The 23,398-nt window shown below is 41.4% G+C and overlaps 1 protein-coding gene across 1 annotated transcript in view; it reads right to left on the bottom strand.

Annotated features, from left to right (window-relative positions):
* Positions 1-18,959, bottom strand: part of ACTR3 (actin related protein 3) — a 29,323-nt gene extending 10,364 nt beyond the window's left edge. The window contains exons 1-3 of the mRNA XM_084208869.1: positions 18,786-18,959; positions 3,890-3,945; positions 149-273 (exon numbers count right to left, since the gene is read on the bottom strand). Of these exons, the coding sequence (XP_084064995.1) occupies positions 149-273; positions 3,890-3,945; positions 18,786-18,829 (225 nt within the window). The 5' untranslated portion in view covers positions 18,830-18,959. The remainder of the gene's footprint in view (positions 1-148; positions 274-3,889; positions 3,946-18,785) is intronic.
* Between the last annotated feature and the right edge of the window lie 4,439 nt (positions 18,960-23,398).

Raw genomic sequence — 23,398 nt, 5'->3', positions numbered from 1 at the left:
AACTAATACCAAAGTTTATTTTCTATTTAAACAAAGTTAATAAAAAAGATTTAAGTTATCCAAAAAGCATCCTTAACGTTATATCTACTGTACACGTGATGCTTGCTAAACAGGATTGAAAAATGATTTTTACAATTTTTCTTAATACCTTGGTTGCATAAGTTGGTTTTTCTATTGCTTCGTCCCCAATGAAGAAGTCTAAATCATCCACACCTTTCAAAACCCTCCTTTGTGCTTGATCCACCACTTTTGCTGACTCTTTGATAGCAATACCTTCAACAGAGAATACAAACATTATTGCAGGTCATATATCCTGCACCAAAAAAAGAAAACCTACACTGGAAAAACAGACACCCTGATCACAATCATCCTTTGTTTCAAGTGTAACTCAAAAAAGCTACATAGAAAACAGATAATTTGACTACCAGTCATGGGGAAGCATGGTAAGGACTTAAAAAGTAACACAGTAACAGGCTTAAATACAAATTTAATTGTTAGACACTCAACATGCAATCAGAAAGATAAAATATATCCAGAAACACTAAAACAGGGCATCCCCACATATCTCATTTTATTCAACAAGCATTCTAATTTTCTCCACACTTCAATAATAACAACAAAAATTTTAAGTATTATTATTAGTGTTGTTATTCTTTTAAAAAGAATAACTCCCCAGCCATCAGGGCTGCAGCACCAGCAATATCTGCTGTATTTTTTCAAATCTTATTGCCTTTAAACAGAATCTTTTATGTAGATGAGGAAATTCACATATCCAAGCAGCATTAAATCAGCCTCAACTGTCCTAAGGCTGTGCCCCAAAAGCTCCTTCAATGGCAGAAGTATTTTTCTAGTTCTCACCTTCAGCAAGAAGTTATGTTTGCTCACAATTAAGATTGTAACAAGTTGTGAAAACTGCAGTCTCAAGCCCAGAAGGCAGGGCAGCACAGCTACAGGACCTGGAAATCAGCAGCTGGCTAAGGGGTAAAGCACCCTGAGCTCACAGATCTCCTCATCCTCCCCCCTTCCCTTCCCACACCAAGCAACACAGGCAGAGCCAGGGGAACCAAGAAGCTGAGTGTTGTGAAAGACAGAACAGGATGGAACACAAGTCATTATTTTGAGCTCTTCAGGAAGAAAACTGAATCATACTGCAACTTCTGTAGCTGCTTACAGGAGAGCAGAGAGGAAGCAGAAGGCTGGGGGAAGCCAAACAGAGGGGGGTAGATGGGAAGCAGAAGCTAAAATCACAGGGAAGGAAATGTCGCAAGGCAGGTGCTTGCTGCAAGTGCAGAGAGGAACACTCAAATATTTTCAGGTCATTGTTACAGAGCTCACACATCTGGGGGAATTATTCTGTCCAGATGTGCCTTAGCCTCAAGAACTTTAAAGTGAAATCCACCACTTGCCACAGGATTACACCAACTTTCCAACCCAATGGGTTTCACCCTGTTACAAGCCCAAAAGAAGATGGGAGGTCTCCAATATTTTGCTGCCCTCAGGGCCAGCTTGTTCAGCCCTGCATTTGAAAGGTACAAACTAGGAGCAAACAACTTGAAACAAGAATCATATCCTGAAAATACAGACAAGAAAATAAATCTTGCTGAAACCTCAGCTGCTGTGCCTGAGGACAGGCAGCACCCCAGCAATACTCAGAGCAGTTGCCTTTGGTTGGTTTGGCACAAGAATTAAGAGCTTTTAAGGGAAAAAAAATAACATCCTTGCATTGAATCAATTTTTGTGCTGACACTACTCAAACCAGTTTTTTTCTTTTAGAAGAAAAAGCCATCAGCTATCACAGATAAACTGAAACAATGAGAAATCAAGGGAACTTCTGAGTAACGGAAAGAAGGTGACTCCCATTTTAACAAACAGCAGGCAAAACCTGCCAAAGTGAGTAAAAAACCAAACAAAATTAATGATCTAAGATCTATAAAGCAGCCAGGGAAGAAAGTAGTGAACCCAAGCTGCATCAAAACACTGGCCCAATATATTCTCATTTACTTCACTTTTCAGTAAGCATTTATAATCTCTACAGAAACATATTCAGAATAAAATCAAGAACACCTCATAAGGAGATAAAAATTTGTTAAGAGCAGGAGTGAATAAGATAAGCTACAAGTGAACAAGGCACAAGGAATGCTGCTCAGACCTGTTTAACAGCAAACATTAATTTTAGAGAATCAAACTGATAAAATGCCACTGCTGGAAGTGCAAGGAGAAACCAAACCATTTTTCCACAGGGAATAGGATTAAGGAAATTATAGACACCAAAGTTCTTTTTTGAAACATTTTACTTTGAAACTAGGTACTGCTGTACTCTATTTCTGTTTCTCTAATGTGGATTAACCCGGTGCTATTTTGTTTCATTCCAGGCAGAGGATTAACACAAACTCATGCCATTACTGTAATTATCTAGCTTGGGCTGCACACAAATGAGAAAAATGCCTTTTTTATTGACAGTATTGCAGTCAAGGGTCATTTCAGCTGCAGGAGCATCCAGACTGAGCATCCTTTTTTCTGTACACCACACTGCATCAAAAGGCTGTTGAAAAAATCTCATTTCATCTCCTTCTCTTCTACTTTAATAGCATCCCTGTTGGACAAATTTCCCTGCTTAATGATCTGACAGGTCATTTCATTTCCAGTGTTTAAAATATCATATTTCATTTTTTTTGGAACAAGAAAGTGGTCTTCAAATTAAATAACCAAATCTAAAGATGCAGAAAAAGTATGTAAACACTATGTCTGTGAAATTAAATAACCACTTGCCCATTTGTATTTTAACGAGTGCTATGAAGTTTAAAGAGCACTGTAAGCATTTTTTCAATGTTTAGAAACTTTTAATATAAACTAGCTTTTGTATGAAAAGCAAAACTGTAGAGTGTTTTATATGACACTGAAATAAACTTAATGAAGTTAATTTGGAAAACCAAATAATCTAACAAATACTTATTAGAAGCCAAAATAGGAGATACAGAATGGATTCTCTGAATGCATTCTTCTGTTCTCACATAAGTGAATTAGCCTTATCTTTCCATGAAAATTACTTTTTGAACCACATTTCCTTGAAAAATCAACACAGAGCTTGAACTTCCAAGTTTATTTCACAGTGACTGTGCTGAAGTAGTATTAGTTCCAGCTCTCTTCCTGTTGTATTTGCAGGGAAAACTGGGTGTGCTAATTATTCCTTTTCACCAGGATGTAATCCATGATTACTTTGGCACAGAAGAACAATGAGGAACTGCCAAGTGGTGTAGGAGGTCAAAAGGTGAAGCATTTCTAAGGGAAGCTGGGCGAGCTCCACTCTCAGGAGCTGAACTTTATCTCTTCAAGTGGGAGAAACAGTTCAGGAGCCAGGGAGCAAATAAATAAGCTGCCCTAAGTGGGGGAAAACTTGACACGGTTTCTTGTTACATTTGCAAAATACAGTAAATTAACATAGCTGTAATACTGACAACTTCCAGGCAAGCAGAACATTTTAAACCCTAGAGATATTAAATCATACAATTTTAATTTTTTTCCAGTTATAATCAACTCAACGTTTTACCAGATAAATCAATAAATAGAGGGGAAAACACTCCTAAAAGGTAAATGTAGCCATGCTACTGGACTTTTACATTATTTCAATGTCCAGAAAAAAATCCGCTTCAACTATTAATATGCTTTTTTTTAATGAATGTATCTTTCTAAACTGAGTACCCGTAGCAAAACAAAAAAGCCACATTATTACTCTGTCATCACTCAGAGAACAAGTAATTCTCTTTTAATGTTGGTTTTTTTTCTGGTGTTTTTTTTTTTCCTCCTTTGGTTTGTTTTTTTATGGTATGTTAATAAAGTCCAAGAATAACTTTAGCATTGATACACAAGTACACAAGTAACAAATACTTACATGAAGGGATAATGAACTGGGGTTCAGTATTACCCGCATATCCGAGCTTTGTATACCTGTTGAGGCAAAAAAGATTTGTTTGAAATATTTAATGCCATAAATAACAAAGATATCTCCTTTTTTTAATGAACAGACTCCACTTCCTATATCAGAAGGACACCACACTGACTTTTCAACAAAAATAAACAAAAAAAACTAGGGCAAAGTGAGAATTTATCTTTTAAAATATAAAACTCCAGCCACAGATCAAGCAACACTGCTAACCTCTACTCCAATAATATTTTACTAAGGAACACAAAGTATGTAATTCAATCTATCAGTGTTTAGGAGGATAATTTTTATTCCTCCCTGCTCAGCAGCTAGCATCTCCATCGAAATATTTTCATCTAGCTAATGCTGGTGGAAGAAGTGTTTTTGTAATTCCACTATAGCAAGAAAAGCTGCCCTGCCCATGGACTGCTAACTGGGCATGAGGCAGGCTGGTCATGCTCATGTCACAAGCAGCTGATAATGCCAAGTCCTAGCAAAAGCCATTCCATTTCACAAATGGAAACGGGGTCAAAATGTGTTTTATAAGAATCAAGAAAGCAAGGGGAAAATAACTACATGCCTTCACCGAGTCTCCAGAATGTGCTATGGGTATATACATTATCTTCATCATCACGACGCAAGAAAACTGAAGAAATTAACAATGTATTCATGAAAAATAGCTTCAAAACTCAGGGTACCAAAACCAGCTGCTAGAAATGCTGTCACTAAAGCAGCACAGGCAAATTCTAAACCATGTAGACCAAAATGCACAGCTCTAGCTCAAGAGTTAAAACTTACCCACATGTTTTTAACAAACACAGACGTGACAAAGTTCTCATTTTATTTGAGTGCAGCTGTACTGAATTAGCACCATCAGCAAAGGCATGAAGGCTGTAGTAGCACCTCTACAGCTTTCAGCACTCTGACGTAAAGCTGGAAGATCTTAGGAGGCGTAAGGCAGCAGTAACTCTCACAAACCATAAATTCATGGCAGTGACACAGCAGGAGGCTGGGCTGCCCAGGCTGGGAGTGCTGCTGCAGCAGCTCTGCTGCCATGCCCCACGCAGCATGAGCAGAACACCTACACAATTTCCATCCCTGATGCTAACTGCACCCATCAGCGCTGGCCAAGACACCAGATCTCACAGGGAAGGTGGGTTTCTCTCTGAATAACAAAGTGGTTAGCACAGGACCTCATCTGACACCACAAATGCTTTGCAGGAGATGTATTTTCAAAACTGATCTTGTGTTTAACACACTGTAACAGTTGTGAGCAACCATGCACAGAAACTTGACTTCACACCAATCAACAGGAATGTTTTCTTGAGAAAGAAAACTTTGCAGATAAAAGATGACAAATAATGAAGAAAGAAACTATCAGAAAGAACTTCACACTTCATGAGGACATTAGGCATTGTGTGTGCCTCAACTCAGGACACACAAGTTGGATTTTGCTAATTGAAGTTTGATTTTCTTCTTAAACATCTACTTCCCAAGAGAAATATCAAGAATACCACAAACTGGTGCTTCTTTAACCTATCATGCAGAGTACAGCTGCTCACATATTTATAGTGTTTTAAGAGGCTTTTAGTGCCACAATTACTAAGTGAACCAGCAAACACTGACTCACTCCCTCTACCTTCCCCTGCAAACCAGAACTGTGGCATGCAGATTTTAAAGCTAAATCTACACAAGAACTTTGGAGCCTGAATGCTACATAAACCTACAACGAGATTAGAAGTGTTTTTTAACAGTTTAAAAAGTTAAAACTGTTTGATTATTAAACTCAGTATTTCAAAGAAAGCAAAATCTGAACTGCTGCAGGTAACTGGCAGCTTAGTTGCTTGTGGGTGGGAGTTTGCCCAGCACACACACAGCCAGCAAGACTGAAAGAAAAATAATCTCATGAAAGATGCATTTTACATAAAAAGAGCGTATTCAGACATAAAATCAGCATATATAAAAATACTATGGCCTACTCAGCAAGAAGTGTACTGACTCAGGAAAAAAAAAAAGTAGTGCATTTTTAAGCTTCCAAGAAAAGAAAGGGGAAAAAACCCTGCATGATATCTCTGAATATTAGAGCATTGTATCAGCAAGTCTCCAGTGCAGTCTCCTACACAACACCTCACACCTCTCATGTACAAGACTTCCTTGCACCCCTGGAATTCCAGCATCACTGGCACATGGGCCAGGGATGGACCCCCTGCTGCCCTGAGAGCCTCGGGCTCACAGCACAGCCAGGGACCATAGCACAACACATTATAATCACTAAACCTGATTTTTATAAAGAAATGCATATAGAGATACTCTTGAGTTAAAATGGAGTCTAAAAATGTACTAGGTGAAGCAAAAAACTAAGGTAAAACTTAATGAAAGTCAATAAAAATCTTTGATAATAAGTGTACAATCTAGTCACTGTGGGATTCTTTACAAATTAACTTTTGCAGATAAGAGGCTTTATTCAGACTGATCAGATCTATCACTCACTTGAAGTAAATATTTAAATCACATGAAAAGAAGGTTACTATAGGCAATCCAGATTCCACAAGTATACAGTTTCCATAAGGAGTTCTTACATAGCACTGTGTTTCTGACTAATCAATGATTCACAGGGGAACAAGGCACACCCCAGCTTCCCCAGGGCAGGAATGCTGCTACAGAAAAAGAATCCTGATAGTAGAGATATCATAAGGAAGTACCAACACTGGATTTTCCATAAATCACCCCTGGTCTTGCTACTCAGAACTGAAGAGTGGCAGAAGGGACTTGCATGGAGACAGGCAGGCAGACCCCATTAATGAGACCTGGACTCAGCTTTCCCACATGGAATTTGGGGCATTCAGCAGTAAGGGCACAAAGCACTGCACACAGGAGAGTAATGGTATAAGCTGATTTCTATTAAAATCTGCACACAGAACTGATTTACAAAATCCCAAAGGTGAAAGCCTGGACTGTTCAGGTGTTTCCCTCCTACTTCTCTGTGTTCAGCTCCCTGAAGTGTTTCTGTAGGCTGACTAGCTCATTTAAAAAAAAAAAAAAAAAAGGAAAAAAAGGTCAAAGAAACAATCAGGCAAAAAATTTGTTGGATAATCATGGCCTTAAACTTTAGTTCAGAAAATCAGCTACAGAGTATCCAAGAGCTGTACACATTCTCTATACGTATGTGCATGTCTGTACATGGAGAACCATATACACCCCCTCCCACACACACAAACACACATATATATTGTGCTGATATTCCCCAGTGACTTCCCTGTAACACCTTTTCCAAAAGGCAGCACCACTCTCTAGTCTACGGAGATATGTGATAAATAAAACATTATCTTTTTGTAATGGACATTCATAGCACAAACAGGTTTGGGAGAGCAACTAATGAAGGTTCCTTCTGAGTTGACTCTACTAATCCCTACCTCACCTATCAGCAGAGAAATATCTTCAGCATGTGATCATCACCCTCAAAAACTCACATCCTGAAAGTGCAGAGCAGCTCTGCACTCTCTGCCCAAAGCTCTTTGGAAGGACAGCCAAAGGGCTTCCCACAATGTTCTCAGCAGCACTAATGGGATTTCTTACATGTGCTCTCTCACCTAGAATAGATGTTTCTGAGGCTGTGACACAAAAGCAATGTCACTGGGAGGTTACTTGTGCATTAGTCACGCAGACAATTTTAAAGCCAAGAGGAAACAGTGCTGAGGGTAAGAACTTGTAACAAGGATGTCATTACCAGAACCTCCATCTGCAAACCACAACCACATGCCTCTGCTCCACTGCCTTCCTACCCACAAGAAATGCCATTCTCCCAGGTTACACACCCCAGTTCAAGCACAACTGCAATTCCAGCAAAAGTGAGGAACAGGGGGACAGCTGCTTTGTGAGCAATGCAGTTGTCCAGCTGCTCCTGAAGTACCACAGAGCTGGGGGGGTCCAACACAAATTGTGTCATTTCTCTGACAGCTCCACACAAAGACAGGAGTTAACTGAGCACAAGCAGACAAGAGCACTTGAGGACAAGTATCACCTGATCTCCAACTCCTAGAGCAAATCTGGGTTGCAGCCTATTCCTCAGCTACTCCTAATGACCTGGGCTAACAGAAATGTCACACATTTAAAATGCACACACAAACAGAAGTAAGATATACCTGCAATGCTGGTCCCACTGGAAAGATACAAAGCAACTTAAAAACAAACAAAAAAAGGAACAGTTTTTCTGTGGGAAAAGTAAAGCAAGTGGGAGTATAAAATCCAAAACTGACAGGAAATCAAAATGATCTCTTTCTGCTTTACCTTCAAGGTGCATCATCAGCAAAACAAGGGCATTTTGTTCAGAGGGCTATTTTTTTCTTCTTGTTCAAACTGCTCTCTTCATGATGGTTCTGAATTACTGTTCACCATCTGAACCACAGTCCTTCCCACTGAACGACAGTGCAAGTTCTCACTCCAAATATAACACATCCTTTGCCTGTATCTCACCCTGGAGATGCAATGGACTGTCCAGGCTATGGTGCCTGGGAAATACATGTGTGTAACTGCTAAAATTCTGTTTTCGTGTGTACCACAGCCTATACATCAAGCCCAGCAAGGTTTCCCTACCTAAACACACCTCAGCTCCTATGCAGAACACATCCAAGTGGTGATGCTCCAAGCAAGTCTAACATCCAGTGATTGGATTAGGCTTTACACAGTTAAATGCATTTATTCTTAAATGTAAACTGATAGTGCCTTTATGCAAGGTGTCACACTTGCTCAGGCAGCAGGAGATCTCTGCTCCATATCCCCTTCCATGCAAATGGGTCTGGAGCCAATCTCCCATTTCCCTTGAGAGCCTCTTCCCATGTGTTTATGAACTCTCCTGAGGCAGGAGTGCTCTGCATTTCTTTACTGAAACCATGTGGCAAAAAGATTCCAAGAAACAAGGGCCAAACCCAGAAAGCAAGATGATTGCAACACTCATCATTCAACACAAGTTCATTGCTGGCTAAATGACCTTAACTCAAAAAATTGTAATTAAGTAAAGCAGGATACAGAATGCACTACACAAAAGCTCAGACTGTGGAGATTCTAAGGAGAACATGCACCTGATAATATATTCAAAAGGGCATGAAATAAATCTCATGGGAAAAACTCCAAGATTTTAAACAGAATGGAAAGGGATTCTGCTCTTCAATAACAGCTCCTTACACATGGTCTGTCCATCAAAGACTTTATCAAAAAGGGCTTTCTTGTTTTAACTGGCATAGACAGGGATTATAAAATAGATACCATGTTTTTACTGTCTGATGTCTTCTGATAATAGCTGCCTTAAAAAGAAATGGAACATTTCTCAAATATGGATGAATTCCTAGTCTTCATACACAGAGCCTCATGCGACTGAAAAGCTTGAATAAGCCCTCATGGTTTTATTTGTTGTTTTCCTTCTATCATTCTTGTTGTATCAGGATTGTTCTCTCATCCAGATGGGACTGAACTTCCATATGGGAAGTATTTACTTCTCAAATCATGTGAAGAGAAATAATGAGAAAATTCCAGTGAAAGAGGAAAGCTGTCTTGCCTGTTTAAAAAGGTCCCAGCTCTAGCATCAGGCACAAATTGGTTAAGCAGCAGCAGAAGTCCCTGAAGGACTGATTACATTAGGAAAATGGGACTTGCATTAATAAATTAGTTGACTATCTCTTTTTTAATGTCCTTGATAAAACATAAGACAGCAAGATTTTGAAACTAGCCGTGTTTTTCATATTTTACATCTTTAGCTAATATAGTTTAACTTTCACACATTACTAGTTTGCATTTTGAAATAGCAGCTGCTTCTGTCAAATTTGAAAACATTTTTGATCAACAAGTGTTTTAAGTAATCAATAGTGGAAACCAAAAAAATTGCTCTAGAAATGGAAAAAATCCACAAGATTAGAAGCACTCTCAGGTAAAGAGAACCTTCTTCAATTGTAGATAAGTCACATGAAGGGATGGTAAAAGGGAGTACAGTATTTCACTGACATATGGAACCTCTAGGTAGCAGAGGTGTTAAAAATCTCACAGTCTACAAGCTCAACCTTGGAATTAGCTGTACTACTGTTTGTTTGAAACTATTATTTTACAGTATTTCCCTCCAAAAATATCAGCCCACTCGAGCAAGAGCCTTTACCTTGGCAACAAATACTTCTGTGCCACACACTGAAACTATCACAGTAAAACAAACCATAAGAAGATAGGTGAGCAATTTAATAAATGAGCTTAAAAGCAGCTTGAAAGAGAAGTGCTTCTAGCAAAGGTTTATTTCCTAAATAGACAAAAACCATCTTTAAAAAAGGCTGATTTATCTTTAAAGGCATCTCTATTTTTGTGTAGAAATTATCCAGTGCTGCTTTTTATCAGCAGCTACCTCTACAACTCAGAGCACAGACAACTGTACTGCTTGCTAGTAAAATCCAGCTAAAATGGGGAGTGAAAACCACAAAGACACAGCTGCACAGTCAGACCAGAATGACCAAGAGGAACAAGGGGACAAAAGCAGCCTGTGCTGCACAGCACTCACAATGAATTACACATGCACTATAATACAGGTCTCCAGGTGATATTTTTAACACCAGTTTGGAGAACAGAGGAAGCTACTGCACTGTGCTGCTTCTAACTTGACTGGCATTTGGATGGAGTAGAAGAGCAACAACTTTATTTTGCTGTTTACTACCACCAAATCTTGGAAAACCAACCAACCACCCAAAAATGAACAACACTGGTAAGCTGGCTCTGGAGAAGTTCTCCTGAAAGCAAAGAGGAAGATAAGATGCATTCATGTCCAAAAAACTGGCTTATAATTGAGCCACAAAAAGTGGACTTGAAACCAGCCCATACTTAGAGTGCTTTCAACTAACAAAATCCAAATTGTAGCATCCTGATGATACTACCACATAAACTTATAGTCTTTAACAATTTAATTTGTATTTGGAAACCCATTTCTAATATTTAATGCTGGCACATAACAAAAAAGTTAAAGCTTTTCTGTGACTGCACTTTCCTCAAAATAAGAAGAGCAAATGGCTTTGGATATTATCTTTGTATAATGAGAGTAGAGTAGTTTGTGTTGGCAAAGGAAAAATGCTCCCTTTCTACTCACTGCTTCCTTTGAGACTTCTAGACTAATTCATTTTAACAAGTGTCTTAACAGTGCCTCTGTGTTACACCACACCCACACAGCACTCACCTATACTGATAGGCTTTTTAACAGATTTGTATTTCATTTTTCCAGGCTTTCTGAGCATTTTTCACAGCCTGCCTACTCATGCAGTATTTCCAAATACTGAGGAAAGAATGCCCAAAAGTTTGGCAGTCTTACATTAATAATTACTTAACAGTGTAAGTTATTTAGTATGAGGGGGAGATTTATTTGGCAACTTTCTACATCATTTACCCAAAATAATCTAACATCAGGAGTTGGACTCATTTATCCTTGTGGGTCCTTTCCAACTCAGAATATCCTATGACTGCACAGACATTTATTAGGAAGAAAAAAACAAGAAAATAAATGAATTATACATATTTTTCAACAGATAAAGCAAGGAGTGATCAATTCAATGAACACATACATCACCTGCAAGTAAACAAAATCCTGTATTTGAAGAAATTAAACAGGTGAAATCTAAATCTTATGATGCAGAAAAAGCCTGACTTGACTTGAAAATGTCTTCAAGCAAATGTACCAAGAAGCTAAAACTGTAAAGTTCTTCCACATAAAAAAAAAGAAAAAATGAAAAAAGTTGAGCTTTTGTGCTTTCTATTTGCACAGTTTCAGCACTTGAGAGCTCCAGCTTTGACCCAGGAGCTGTGCAGAGGGCAGGATGAGACTGAATAGCCGGGAAGAGCAGGTATGGAGGGCAGGAGCACCCAGCAAGCACCAAGGGATTGTCCCAGCATTCCCAAATGTTTTCCATCAAGAGCACACTTGCACCTAAAGCACCAGATTACATATTTATCATGTTACACCACATTCGTAATAAATAAAAGACTGTTTCAATTAGAAACAGTTGGCTTGCAGAAAAAAACTCAGCTGTGGACAAAAACATACCAATAAATCTTGTTTAATATAAAAAGCAGGTCTCATTTAACAGGATCACAGAGATTCTGCAGTCTGACAGTAAGTATGCAAGCAGTGGTGTTGTGAAAGCTCCTGCAGATGATAAACAATGTTCTGTATCTAAAGGCAAGTCACGACAAAAAAACCTACTAATACTGAAAACCTAGATAAGAGGTACCGTGTTAAGCAAAGAATTACAATCTGGATTCATCCATTGATAGCATTTACTTATCAAAATAAACTATCAACCTCCTGTCTGCATCTTGCTGTCCACAGCCTGAGCATGCCAAAACACATCCTGTGCACAGCTGCAAACATTTGCACTGACCACAAGAGAATAATAGAGAAAAACGAAATCCCAGAAAAAATGTTAAAAGTACATTCATCTAGAGTTTTTCCGTCTAGTCTTAAAAATGCAAACCCATGATCAGAACAAAAATAAAAATATATGAATCATATTATACCCTACATTAAGTCAGCGGATAACATGATTATTTTTTCAATTTTGGATGTAAGTGAATAAACAAAACCCCAGCAATACATCACCAGTAGCACTTGGAAAGGATTGATGCTTCATTCTGATGGTTAAATAATCCTGCTATGGGAACTAACAAGTTTGCAATCCAATTCGTATTTTTAAACATCTACCCAAGGATGATTTCTGTTAGACTGGTACACCTAAATGTATTTTAGTTCACTGACCAAACCCAAAAATTAAAGATTAAAGCAACAGAGATTCCTTTTCTTACATAGAGCAGAAAAGAACTTGGAATTTCCTTGGGGACAAACCCAAGTATGCTTTTAGTTATTTTACCTTTGAAATTAACCTTGTCTCCCCAAAGTCTTCTAATTTTGGACAAGCATTCATTCAAAACTCTTTTAAAAAAAGTTTGTGTGAAATTGTTGAAACCTTTTAGCATGTCCCAAAGAAAGTCTGCAATGATGAAACTAAATGTTGAGACATTATGTTGAAACTTTCCAACTGCATGAACTAACAGACCCACTGCAAAGTTTCTTAAATGTGCCTATAAAACAACAGAGAACATGGATTACTACTCAGAACTGCTGCAATATTTCTGAACTCATAAAAACTGCATTTTTAATTAATTTAGACCAGTAAATGTCCCTAGGAGTCATGCAACCAACACACTTACTGGGCAGAAAGTCCAAGCCAGGTACAAAATACACCAGGGGAGAAGGATGGCACCTGCCTGTCCCAGGTACACCTCAAACCCTGCCCCAAGCAGGGGCCCTGCAGTTTATAGGAGCTTCATTAATCTTTAACCTAACAGATCCAGTCCAGGGATGCAAGTGGGTTTGTCCTCTGCCCTGAAATGCCACTGCCCCTTTTCTCTGTATCAAGCACAAGTGAGACACACAAAAAGAGGAGCAGAAACTCAAGGATTGGAAGGTGCTATGCATCTTGAATGGATTCTGGATTACACTAAATAAAACAAGAGATGAACTGACTCCTATGATGGAATTACACAAAAAAAAAAGTGTCAGTAGAAATTTATGTACTCCTAACTGAACTCCTATTATTCCTAATTATATTGCATACTCTAAGCATTTAGTGTTGCAACATGGACTGTGATGTATTAGAATCATCCAAGAGACACCACAGGTCATCATCAGCCTTCCAAGTGTCCTTGCAAAGGTTTTTTTAAATGTATTAAATCAATTCTTAACCTAGTACAATTCCTTTTTCCACATGAAGGATGAGACATTTCCCCCTCCCTCCCTAACCACATTTCAGCCACTGGCAAGCAAAAGATACTCTTAAAACCCTGGAAGAGGATTTTTTCCAAATGCCATCAAGGAAATATTTTTTCCATGCTTTCCACATTGAAAAATTACTTCTGGGATGACACAACACAGAGAAAATTCAGCCCAAAAGAGAAAATTTTCATGAAGACTGGAGCCCATAGAAGGTCATGACAAGATATCCAGTTGAAATATAAACTGCAAAAATATCACGGTGCTGAAATCTTTATACTAAACATAAGTTAGGCTTTGAAAAAACTGCAGAAATAAACCATGGCTGGAACATTTTGAAAGAAAAATAATTTCAAGGCACAGTATAAGATAGTAAAAAGTTCAAGAGCTCACAAAACAGACTGTTACTTCCCCCTAGCTTGATTTTAAAGCTCTGGATTTCTCACCTCACAGATTTTGCTGTCTATTGAAGATTACTGCTTTTCATGGATCTTGTACTCATTTACACTCTCAGGTCAAAACCCAGAAGAGAAACAGAATGACATTATCCTGTCATACCTTATCACATCAGAAGACAATGAACTCAAACACTTTGCTCTCCTTAAGAGCCATAGAGGTGTTGCATGAAGATTAACTAGAGCAGTAGGGTTTGTAGAAAATTTCCCCAAAGCAAGGCTCACTCCAGCCAGAGTTTCTGTGCGCCCAAATTTACTCTTCCTTCATTCACAGCACTGGCAAGAGAGACCAAACAGCCAAGAAACTCTCAGAGATGTAGGTGACTCATTCCAAAGAACAGCTTGCAACTCCACATCAAGAAACCCTGGAAATCCTGAGCAGCCTCAATCCTCCTGGCTCTCAGCTCAGCGGGAACCCAGACTTCCAGGAGGTGCCCAAGAAATTCTGAGTTCCCATCAAGAACAGGAAATCTTTCTCCAGTCAACCCTAAAACCTTTCATTCACCCCCAGTATGCGAAAAAGAAGTTTAAAAAATGCATCACTTTTTGCAACCTGTGCATGGGAAATAAAAAAGGGAAATAAAAAGCCTGATATAGGAGAAGGCAGAAAACAAGACCCATGACAACAGGCTGGGTTTTCTCCACAATCATATAACCAAGAAAAGGTTACCAACAGACATGACCCTCCCAACAAAAGACTCCTGGGTACATTAGAGAAGCTGGTCACCACTGACACTCAAGTATTGAATGGATCCACCTAGCAGCCATTGAAAAATGGCACACAAACCTGCAGAAAACAAAGCTCAGGTATAGAAAATACAGATAATATTCTGTAAATCCCTTTCAGTGCTATAACTAAGTTCTCATTTTAGAAGTGCAGTAGTTGCATAGCCACTTACTGCAGCTCAGCTGAAGAGCCATTAATTTGAACACTTGCAATTATCTGCCACCCCAAATGAGCTAATTCAATGTTATACAAGTCACACTGAAGGAAAAAAGTGCATTCACACAGAAAGACACAGTTAAAATCTACTTGTCAACCTAATCAAGCTAAATTCCAAAGTGGCGTAGGAAGAGCTTTTAATCATGACTCGCAGGCAGTGCTGTGCTCGCCTGTAGAAGAGGCAGCAAGAACAATTCAAATACCCAAAAGGCACAGAGCAAAAGACTGCAGCCTACTGTGATTAATAAATGACTAACAGCCTTTTCCTTTCTTTGGTACGTTGCTCACATACTTCATGGGAAGAACTCCATCTCATTTTTCTATTTTTAATTTTTGTTTTAAAATGAATGTAATTCTTAGATACATCAAGTATGAAGTAAGTCACATTCACAGCTTATCTACTTACTTCAGGAAAATCAAAAATTTGCCAGTGTTTGAAGGATATAAACAGCACATAGATTCATAGCTCATTGTTCATGGACCTGGTACCTATCTTTTGTGGAAAGGAGAGAAGGAGAGGTGCTCTCAGCAGCCAAGTGAAGTCAAATTCACTACCAACATGGAAAAAGACTTCCTGACAATAAGGTCCACGGTGTTGTTCTACAGATTACCCAACAAATAACATACTTAAAACTAAACTAGACAAGGCCATCAGTTATAGAAATAAATAATAGTGGGTTTAGCAGTTATGTTAAACCAACTGGGCTCTTCAGATTTTTCATATCAATATGTACAAATAAAAGGACAGTGCTTCAGACAAGCAGCTTCTAAAACCACAAGTATTTACTTACTCTTACTACCTATCAATTACCTTATTTTCTCGGTATCAAGTTTGCTTAAGCAAAGAATGCAAATTTCAGGGTACAAATGTAACACTGGAAGAATTTCAGCTGCATCAGATTGCCGTGTCAGTGATAAAACCCAGCTCCAGCTGTATGACACGTACTTAGATGACCCCTAAAAAGTTTGACTGAGCTGTTAAAACCTCAAGCAACAGTCATCATATTATCTCCCCAATCTCTTCTGTGTTTTCTGTCTCTTTATGCTTTGAAAGAAATACTTATCATTTCTATAATCTGTGCAGACTGATGCTGAAAAGCACAACTCTGCTGCCTTTCTCATCCCTCTGTCTTAGCTGGCAAAAACGCACACACACATAAAAAAAAAAATAACAAACAACCCCAAATTTAACACTCAGATAAACGAACTGAGCTGTGGCTACAAGCACAAGACATAGGAAGACACTCTTCAATACCACTTCTACACCTGCCCTTTTACTGACTGAGGTCAATTCTCCTGAGATTACAAACTATCAACCCTTTCCTCTAAAAAAGCCTACTTACTGGAAAACCAGTGCACATTTAAGGCCTGTCCTAAGCAAGGCAGCTCCTTTCACCCTGTTTTGGCTGGATTTTCAAAACCTCTTTTCCTCTTTTAGGGGGCTATATTTAATTTGTCTTTCTTTTTGGCAGACAGGACAGAACACTGAAACCTCAGCTGATCTGCACTGAGCACAGGGCTGACACAGTTTGTGCTCTCACAAAAAAAGTGAGATGGACTGGGAAGGATATACCAAATAAAAAATAAAAGCCATGATCATGCTATCATAAAAAAAAAATTAAAGTTATGATCATGCTATCATAACCCACTGCACTATTACCCAGCTGTCTCTTATTCATCTCAGCTATCATATTTTTCTTTTGTAAATTCACTGAAATTATATAATTCAAACCCCCCAACGCTCTGTAATCTTTACAGTACTACAAATCTTTGCCCCACTTTCTTGAAGCAGATTTAACAGAAGAACAACCCTCGACGATGAAATGCACCTGAAATGAAAAGCCTGGAGAGTAAAATAGGCTGGGCTGCACTAAAAAAAAAATACAGTGCACAAAACAGCATCTTGGAACATTTCTCAAGATTTGTAGGGAAATAAATAAACAGGAGCAAGACTTGGCTAACATCATATTCAAGAACATTACAGAGTACATCATCTGAAGTTGATTGATGGTGTACTTGCACACACATCTTCCCCAGGAACACTTGCTTTAACACTCATGTCCCTTGGTACATCTCTCACATCACAAAGTTATTTCTTACACAGCTCTGAGCTTGCATGCTGCTCCTGCAGGCCATTGCTGAAAGCCTTAAGCAAATTTCTAATGCAGTGGTCACAACCTGCACTTTACAAACCTATAAAGATATAATTATTGCCTTTAATGGGACTACTGGTGATACACAAACGTGGGATGGGAAAAAGCCTCTGGTGGCATGTGGAAGACTAGTTAGAGATCTTTTGCTCTGAAAGACAAACAGCACATATATACATGTTAAAGTCACATATACTTCTACTCACTCAGCTACACACCCTCATTCCCACTGTGCTAACTCCTCCACCCCACAGAACTCAAAGTTTTAGTTCTGCTTTCACCACAGGAATGACTTCTTCATGCAAGTGTTAGACATACAGACATCAGACATATATCTGCTCTTCCTAAAGATTGATGTCCTACACTAAACAGATTCTTTTGAGGGGATGACGAGCATGTGCTTTCAGAAACAACTGCTTAGGTTTCAGAACACACTCTTTCAAGAAAGCACGATAAATATCTGCATCTACAGAGCACTCACTGAAAATTTTCTTTTTATTTTTCGCAAGACAGATGAGAAGTAAAACAAAAGTAAAAAAACTTGTTAAAGCAGCAGCATGCCATCAGCGGTAGCTGAAGAGCTTTGAAAACACAGCAGCGCTTTCCCTTCCCATGAACAACAGCGGCCCGATGGAGCCGCTTCCTCTTTCCGACGGCCCCGCAGCGCGGTCCGCGCTTCCCGAGCGCGCTGCTGCAGCGAGCGGCCCCGCCGAGCCGCCCGCCCCGCTTCCCACGGCCCCGCCGCGCCTGCCGCCCTGCCCCAGCCCCCGGGGCCGCGCCAAGGCCAGCCCGGCTCCCCGGGGCCTCCTCCCGCACCGCTCCCGGGGCTAGGGAGCACTGGCACCGCGTTCCCTCCACCGCCTGGCAGCTGCTGAACGAAAAGAAGCGTTTCCAAAGCGGATTTGGTTCAGGTTTGACACTGAAAACTGCCTTATAAGGTATAAAAGCCCGAAAGCAGGAAGAGGCTTTGACAAAACTAAGGAAGTTCCTCTGCGCCTGCTCCATGGAAGGGGAGGGGTTTTTTTTCTTCCACAGAGAGAAGTAACACAGAATAAATGACATTATCCGCACATTAAAACAAAAAATAAATACACACGATCCCCCCAGACGGCGCCGGGCAGAGCGGCGACTCCCCCGAGCCGGGGACCTCAGGGGCTCTGGGCAGCCGCGGGAGCCGCGTCCCCGCTCGCCTCCCCCGGCCCCGCAGCCGCACAAGGTCCCGCAGCCCGGCCCGGGACCGATGGGGGCGGCCCCGACCGGCCCAGGGCGGCCCGAGAGCAGCGAGCGGGGCCGCGCCGGGACGCGGCTCCCGCCGGGCGGAGAGCGAAGGGCGGGGAAGGGAAGGCGGCTGGATGCTCCCCCCGGCCCAGCCCGGCCCTCTCCATCCCTCCCAGCACCGGCCCCGCGGCGGCTCGAGCGCGGCTGCCCGACCCGGCAGCGCGACCCCCGCCGCCATCTGCAGCAGCATCGGCGGCGGCGGAACCCGCCCGGCCCCGCCCCGGGCGGCCCCGAGCTGTCAGCGGCCGTGTCTCACCCCGTGCCGCAGTCCACCACGCAGGCCGGGAGCCGCCCTGCCATGCTGGTCGGTAGCGGCGGTGCTGGGGACGGCGGGCAGCCCTGGGCTCCGGCGGGGCTCGACGGGCTGCGCTCGGCGGCACCGAGGGACTTCCGCAGGGCGGGCGCTGCCTCCGCCCCCGCCCGCTCGCTCGCTGCCCGGCGAGCCCAAGATGGCTGACCCGCCCCGCCCCGTGACGTGCGGTGGCGCGGCCTCGCCCGCCGGGCGGAGCGGCCGAGCGCCCTCAGCGCGGCGGGAGCGGTTCGGTCGGTGGTTATCGCGGATATAGCACGGGGTCAGTCGGGCTGGAGAGCACCCCCGAGGTCACCGGGTCCCACCGGTGACCGAACAGGACCGTGCCACGTCCAGGCTTTCCTTAAACACCTCCAGGGATGTGGCTGCACCACCTCCGCGGGCAGTCACAGTACTGTTAGGGTTGGAAGGGATCTGTGGAGGTCATTCGGTCCATGCAGTGACACAGGAATGCATCCAGGTGCCCCTGGAATGTCTCCAGTGCGGGACACTCCACGCCCTCCCCGGGCAGCTGTTGCAGGGCTGTGCCACCCTCAATATAATGAAATTCTTCCTGATGCTGAGGTGAAACTGTGGCCAGTTCTCTTCATCCTCTTGCTGGGCACCACTGAAACAAGTCTGACACCATCCTCTTGGCACGTGTCTTTGAGATATTTATGTGCAATAACGAGATCCCCTCTCAGTCTTCTCCAGACTAAACAGGCCCAGCTCCTGCAGTTCCTCCTTGTAAGAGAGATGTGACAGACTCACTCTATCATCTTTGTCCCAAAGAGGGCAGGAGACAATGCACTGTTGGGGTCAGGTGGACTAATATAATGTGCACTTTTCTCTTTCTTTCCACCTTCCACAACCCTTCAGGCTTTGAAGGACAGAGTGCTGAGCACACCAGGTCTGGCCCAGTCCTTGCCCTGTGGTGTACTGCAGCCATACACTATTTTTTGGTTTTTTTCAAAGTATCTTAGCAGCAAGCAAAGGACTGGGTATTTCAGTCCTTTGCTTGCTGCTCCTGCCTTGGAAATGAGAAGGTGTGAGCTTCATGGTAGAATTGGATGTCAAGCTTTGAACAAACTTGGTAGTAGATCAAAATGAGTAATTGTCAGTGGGCAGTTATGGATCTTAATGGCTCTAATAAGCATCACCAGGCATCTCCACCCCACAGTCCTTGTCCCAGAGAAGTGGAGACCCAGCTAAGCTCAGCTCTGGCCCTTCAGATTTTGTCTGAGCTAGGCTGTGGGTCTGTGCTGTCTTAGCCTTGCTTGCTGCTTTGATATTAGACTTGCCTTGTCCCTCTGGAAGCCTCCACACTACTCCTAGTTCTTCTCTGACATCCTGACTTCACCTCGGAGCTGTGTGGCTGCAGATGGCCCTGTGTCCCTTAGAGAACCCTCCAAGCATTCTCACAGTGGTCCTGCTTCCTTCTTCAAGCATGTTCTCCTCATCTGGTCTCAGCTATCTCTTAATAGCCTCTTTGCCTTTCTTCACTGGAGGGATAGACTGGAGTCAGTGCCAAAGCAAAGGAAGGACTAGGTACATGCCCTTCAGGATGAGATAGGAGGGAGCAAAACCATCCCTTTCAGCAGCAGCAGCCAGGCAGTTCGTTTGGGAAGTTCAAGTCACCATCTGGCTTCTGTGGGCTGCCAGATCTTCCTGAGGAACATAAGCAAGGGAAGGAGATATTGAGAATATTAACATTTCTATTTTAATGTCAAAGCAAATTATGACTAGAACATTATGAGACATTTTACAGATAATGAAAGGGATTTCTGCAGGATATTGTGTAGCTTGTGAGCTGTGGTGAGCTGGAATATTAAAGATGAATATCTCTGAAAGCTTTTCAGAGAAAGTGCAAATAGCCTTTTCCTTTGTATGTGCTGCTGTGTGTGCATAGGTAAATATTTATCTAAAATAAATACAGTCAGGATATAAACTGCCATGTGGACTTTTCACTCTCCTCTCAGTTTTATTACGTGGTAGTCAGGGTTATACGTGCAGCAGGTTCAACTGCTGCATCTGGCAGATGGAATCACGGAATGAGAGAGCAGCTTTGGGCTCCAGCTGCTGGAGTTAAAGTATCCTCCCAGAGGAGCACAAAACAAGATCCAAAAACCTGAGGCATGTGGAAGGGATGGAGCTGGCAGGTCCTGTCCAGGCCATACAGCACAGAGGGGATCAGGACCAGAATTAATTTACCCAGCTGCAGTGAGATTTAAGCAGACCAATAATTAGTGTTCCATAGCTGGTCAGCCTTTATTACCTAATATTTCCAAATAATGCTCTTGATTAGTCTTATTAACCTTAAAAGCAAGGCCAAAGGACAGAGAGTAGAATGGCTGTGATAGTGTGTGGGAGACTTTGCAAGCAGAAGCATCATTTCACTATAAAATTTTAAATCACGCCCAAAAGCACTTAGTGTAATGCACTCTACAGAAAATATGCCGCTGCTGGATTTATCTTTTCCTCCCTGTGAGTACAAGTGTTTTCTGGGAAATGGTGGGGCACTGACCAGAACAAAAGGGTTGAGCAGAACAAAAAAGTGCTTCAGGTCATATGGAAAGTGAAACAACTCTGTTAAGCAACTCCTTTGCAATCTCTTGCTATCAGTGTGTGTTCTTCCTGAGTCTGCATGAAGAATGACATTGAAAAAGAGCAGTGCTGGTGCATTTTAGTTTACTGAATTACAGTGGAATTTACATTTGAGGACCAAAAAGCATAGGATTTCTCTCAGTATCAAGGTGCCAAATGAATCACAGTTTTGCCAGGGAAGGGGTTGAAATACCCTGGCCATGAGATCTCCTGCTCCATTTTATTAGCCTTGCCAGATGCAGTTTGCAGATGGCTGTGGACACAGGCACGAGCCCAATGAAATAAAGGGGCAAGATTTCTCTTTAAGCAATATTATCTAACATTGTTGGACCATAAACACAAGTTTGGTATATTGACTCATCCAAATTCAAACAGATCAATCTAAATTTCAATACTGGTTTCTGTATAGACCTTTTGTAGTTTTATGCATTGGCATCTAGATTATCTTGGTGGATATTTTTAGCACAGAAGTCTTGTGCTTAAATTACAAAATTAAGCTTATAAAGCTGAAATTCAGCTAGATCCAGCAGGATTGCTGTGCTGATTGGTATATTTCTTTCATGGAAAGATTTTCCAACCTTTACTTCCAACCTTTCAGTACAAGAGCAGTAGAAAAGCCTACAGTCTGTTTTCATGGTGTAATTTTCTGAATCTTTTCATCCGTATTTGGCCAGAAGTCAGTTCCTGTCTTATGAAAAGCTTTTCATTGTTTCAGGGTGTACCAGAAACAAAATTTTTAATGTGTAGAAGAAATGTTTTAGTATATTCTCAATCTTACAGAAGGAATTGGAGTGAACAAAAGCCTGAATTGCCTTTATCTGGTACCATCTCTGGAAGTGTTCAAAAAGCACGTGGATGTGGCACTTGGGGACATGGTTTAGCTATGAGCATGGTGGTGCTGGGCTGGTCTTGGAGGTCTTTTCCAACCTTTATGATTATGTGAAATCCTATACAGCACACATAATCCAGCAACAGCATCCTTCAATGATGCACCAAGTCCAGCGTTTGTAAGCACAGCTGGATTGCAGGTGATCTTCTCCTAAACATCCATGCTAACAGAAGTAATTACCATTGCAGAGCATCCTCCTTCTGTTGCCATCTGCCTCCAGGCAGTTTACAATGTAAACACAGAGCAAGGGAATGCAGATGAATACAAATGGATAAGGAATGAGAGGATTAAAGTCAGGAGGAAAGTGTTTCTATTAATCAACAGGTAAACAGAGATGCAGTCTAACAGTTTGATTCAGAGGTGAGGAATTTGCAGACAGCTTTCTGCAAGTGTTATACAAATCAGTCGTGGGGCTCCACAGTTTTCCAAGATGTTTTATATGGTTTACCAGCTACAGCAACGCTAAGTATTAAAATTTCACACAAGTACCTCAGCCTGAAGAGGTGTGTACCTAGACAAAAGCATTACAAATCCCTTGCTAAGCTGTGTGGGAAGCTTTTCAGCATCCTGCTCGCTCTGGATCGTTTTCATGCAGTTAATGGCCTGCCCTTGAACATGCAGAAAGAAAAACGCTGTGAATCCATATATAGATCCAGGCCTGGAAAGTGCAGTAAAGTGCAAGAGAAAAAAGAAACAATCCAAAAGGAGGTTCCAGGGGTGGAAGGATTTTGGAAATGCCCAGGAGGGCTGAGAGTCTGATGCCTGGATCAGCATGTTGCCATTCAGATTGGTATAAACTGAATTTAAAAGGCACCTTAATACCCAGCACATCACACTGAACAGCCCTTAAGCCCAGCTAAACATGACAACAAAAGTTAAGAAACAGCCAAGAAAAATCATGTCTAGGTTATCCATTAGACAATATTCCTTTATTGTCAAGTATTTATTATAAAGTACACTGTTTAATCACTTAACCATCATGTTCTGAGTATTTTAATATAAATAAGTTTTCCAGTAGTTGAGAGAATACTACAGAGAGCTAAAAATACCCCAAACGTTTTATCTACGCAGATAAAGCATGTGTGTA

This window comes from Fringilla coelebs, assembly GCF_963513975.1.
Source record: "Fringilla coelebs genome assembly, chromosome: 7".
NCBI lineage: Eukaryota > Metazoa > Chordata > Aves > Passeriformes > Fringillidae > Fringilla > Fringilla coelebs.
This window is presented reverse-complemented; position numbering and strand designations above follow the sequence as displayed.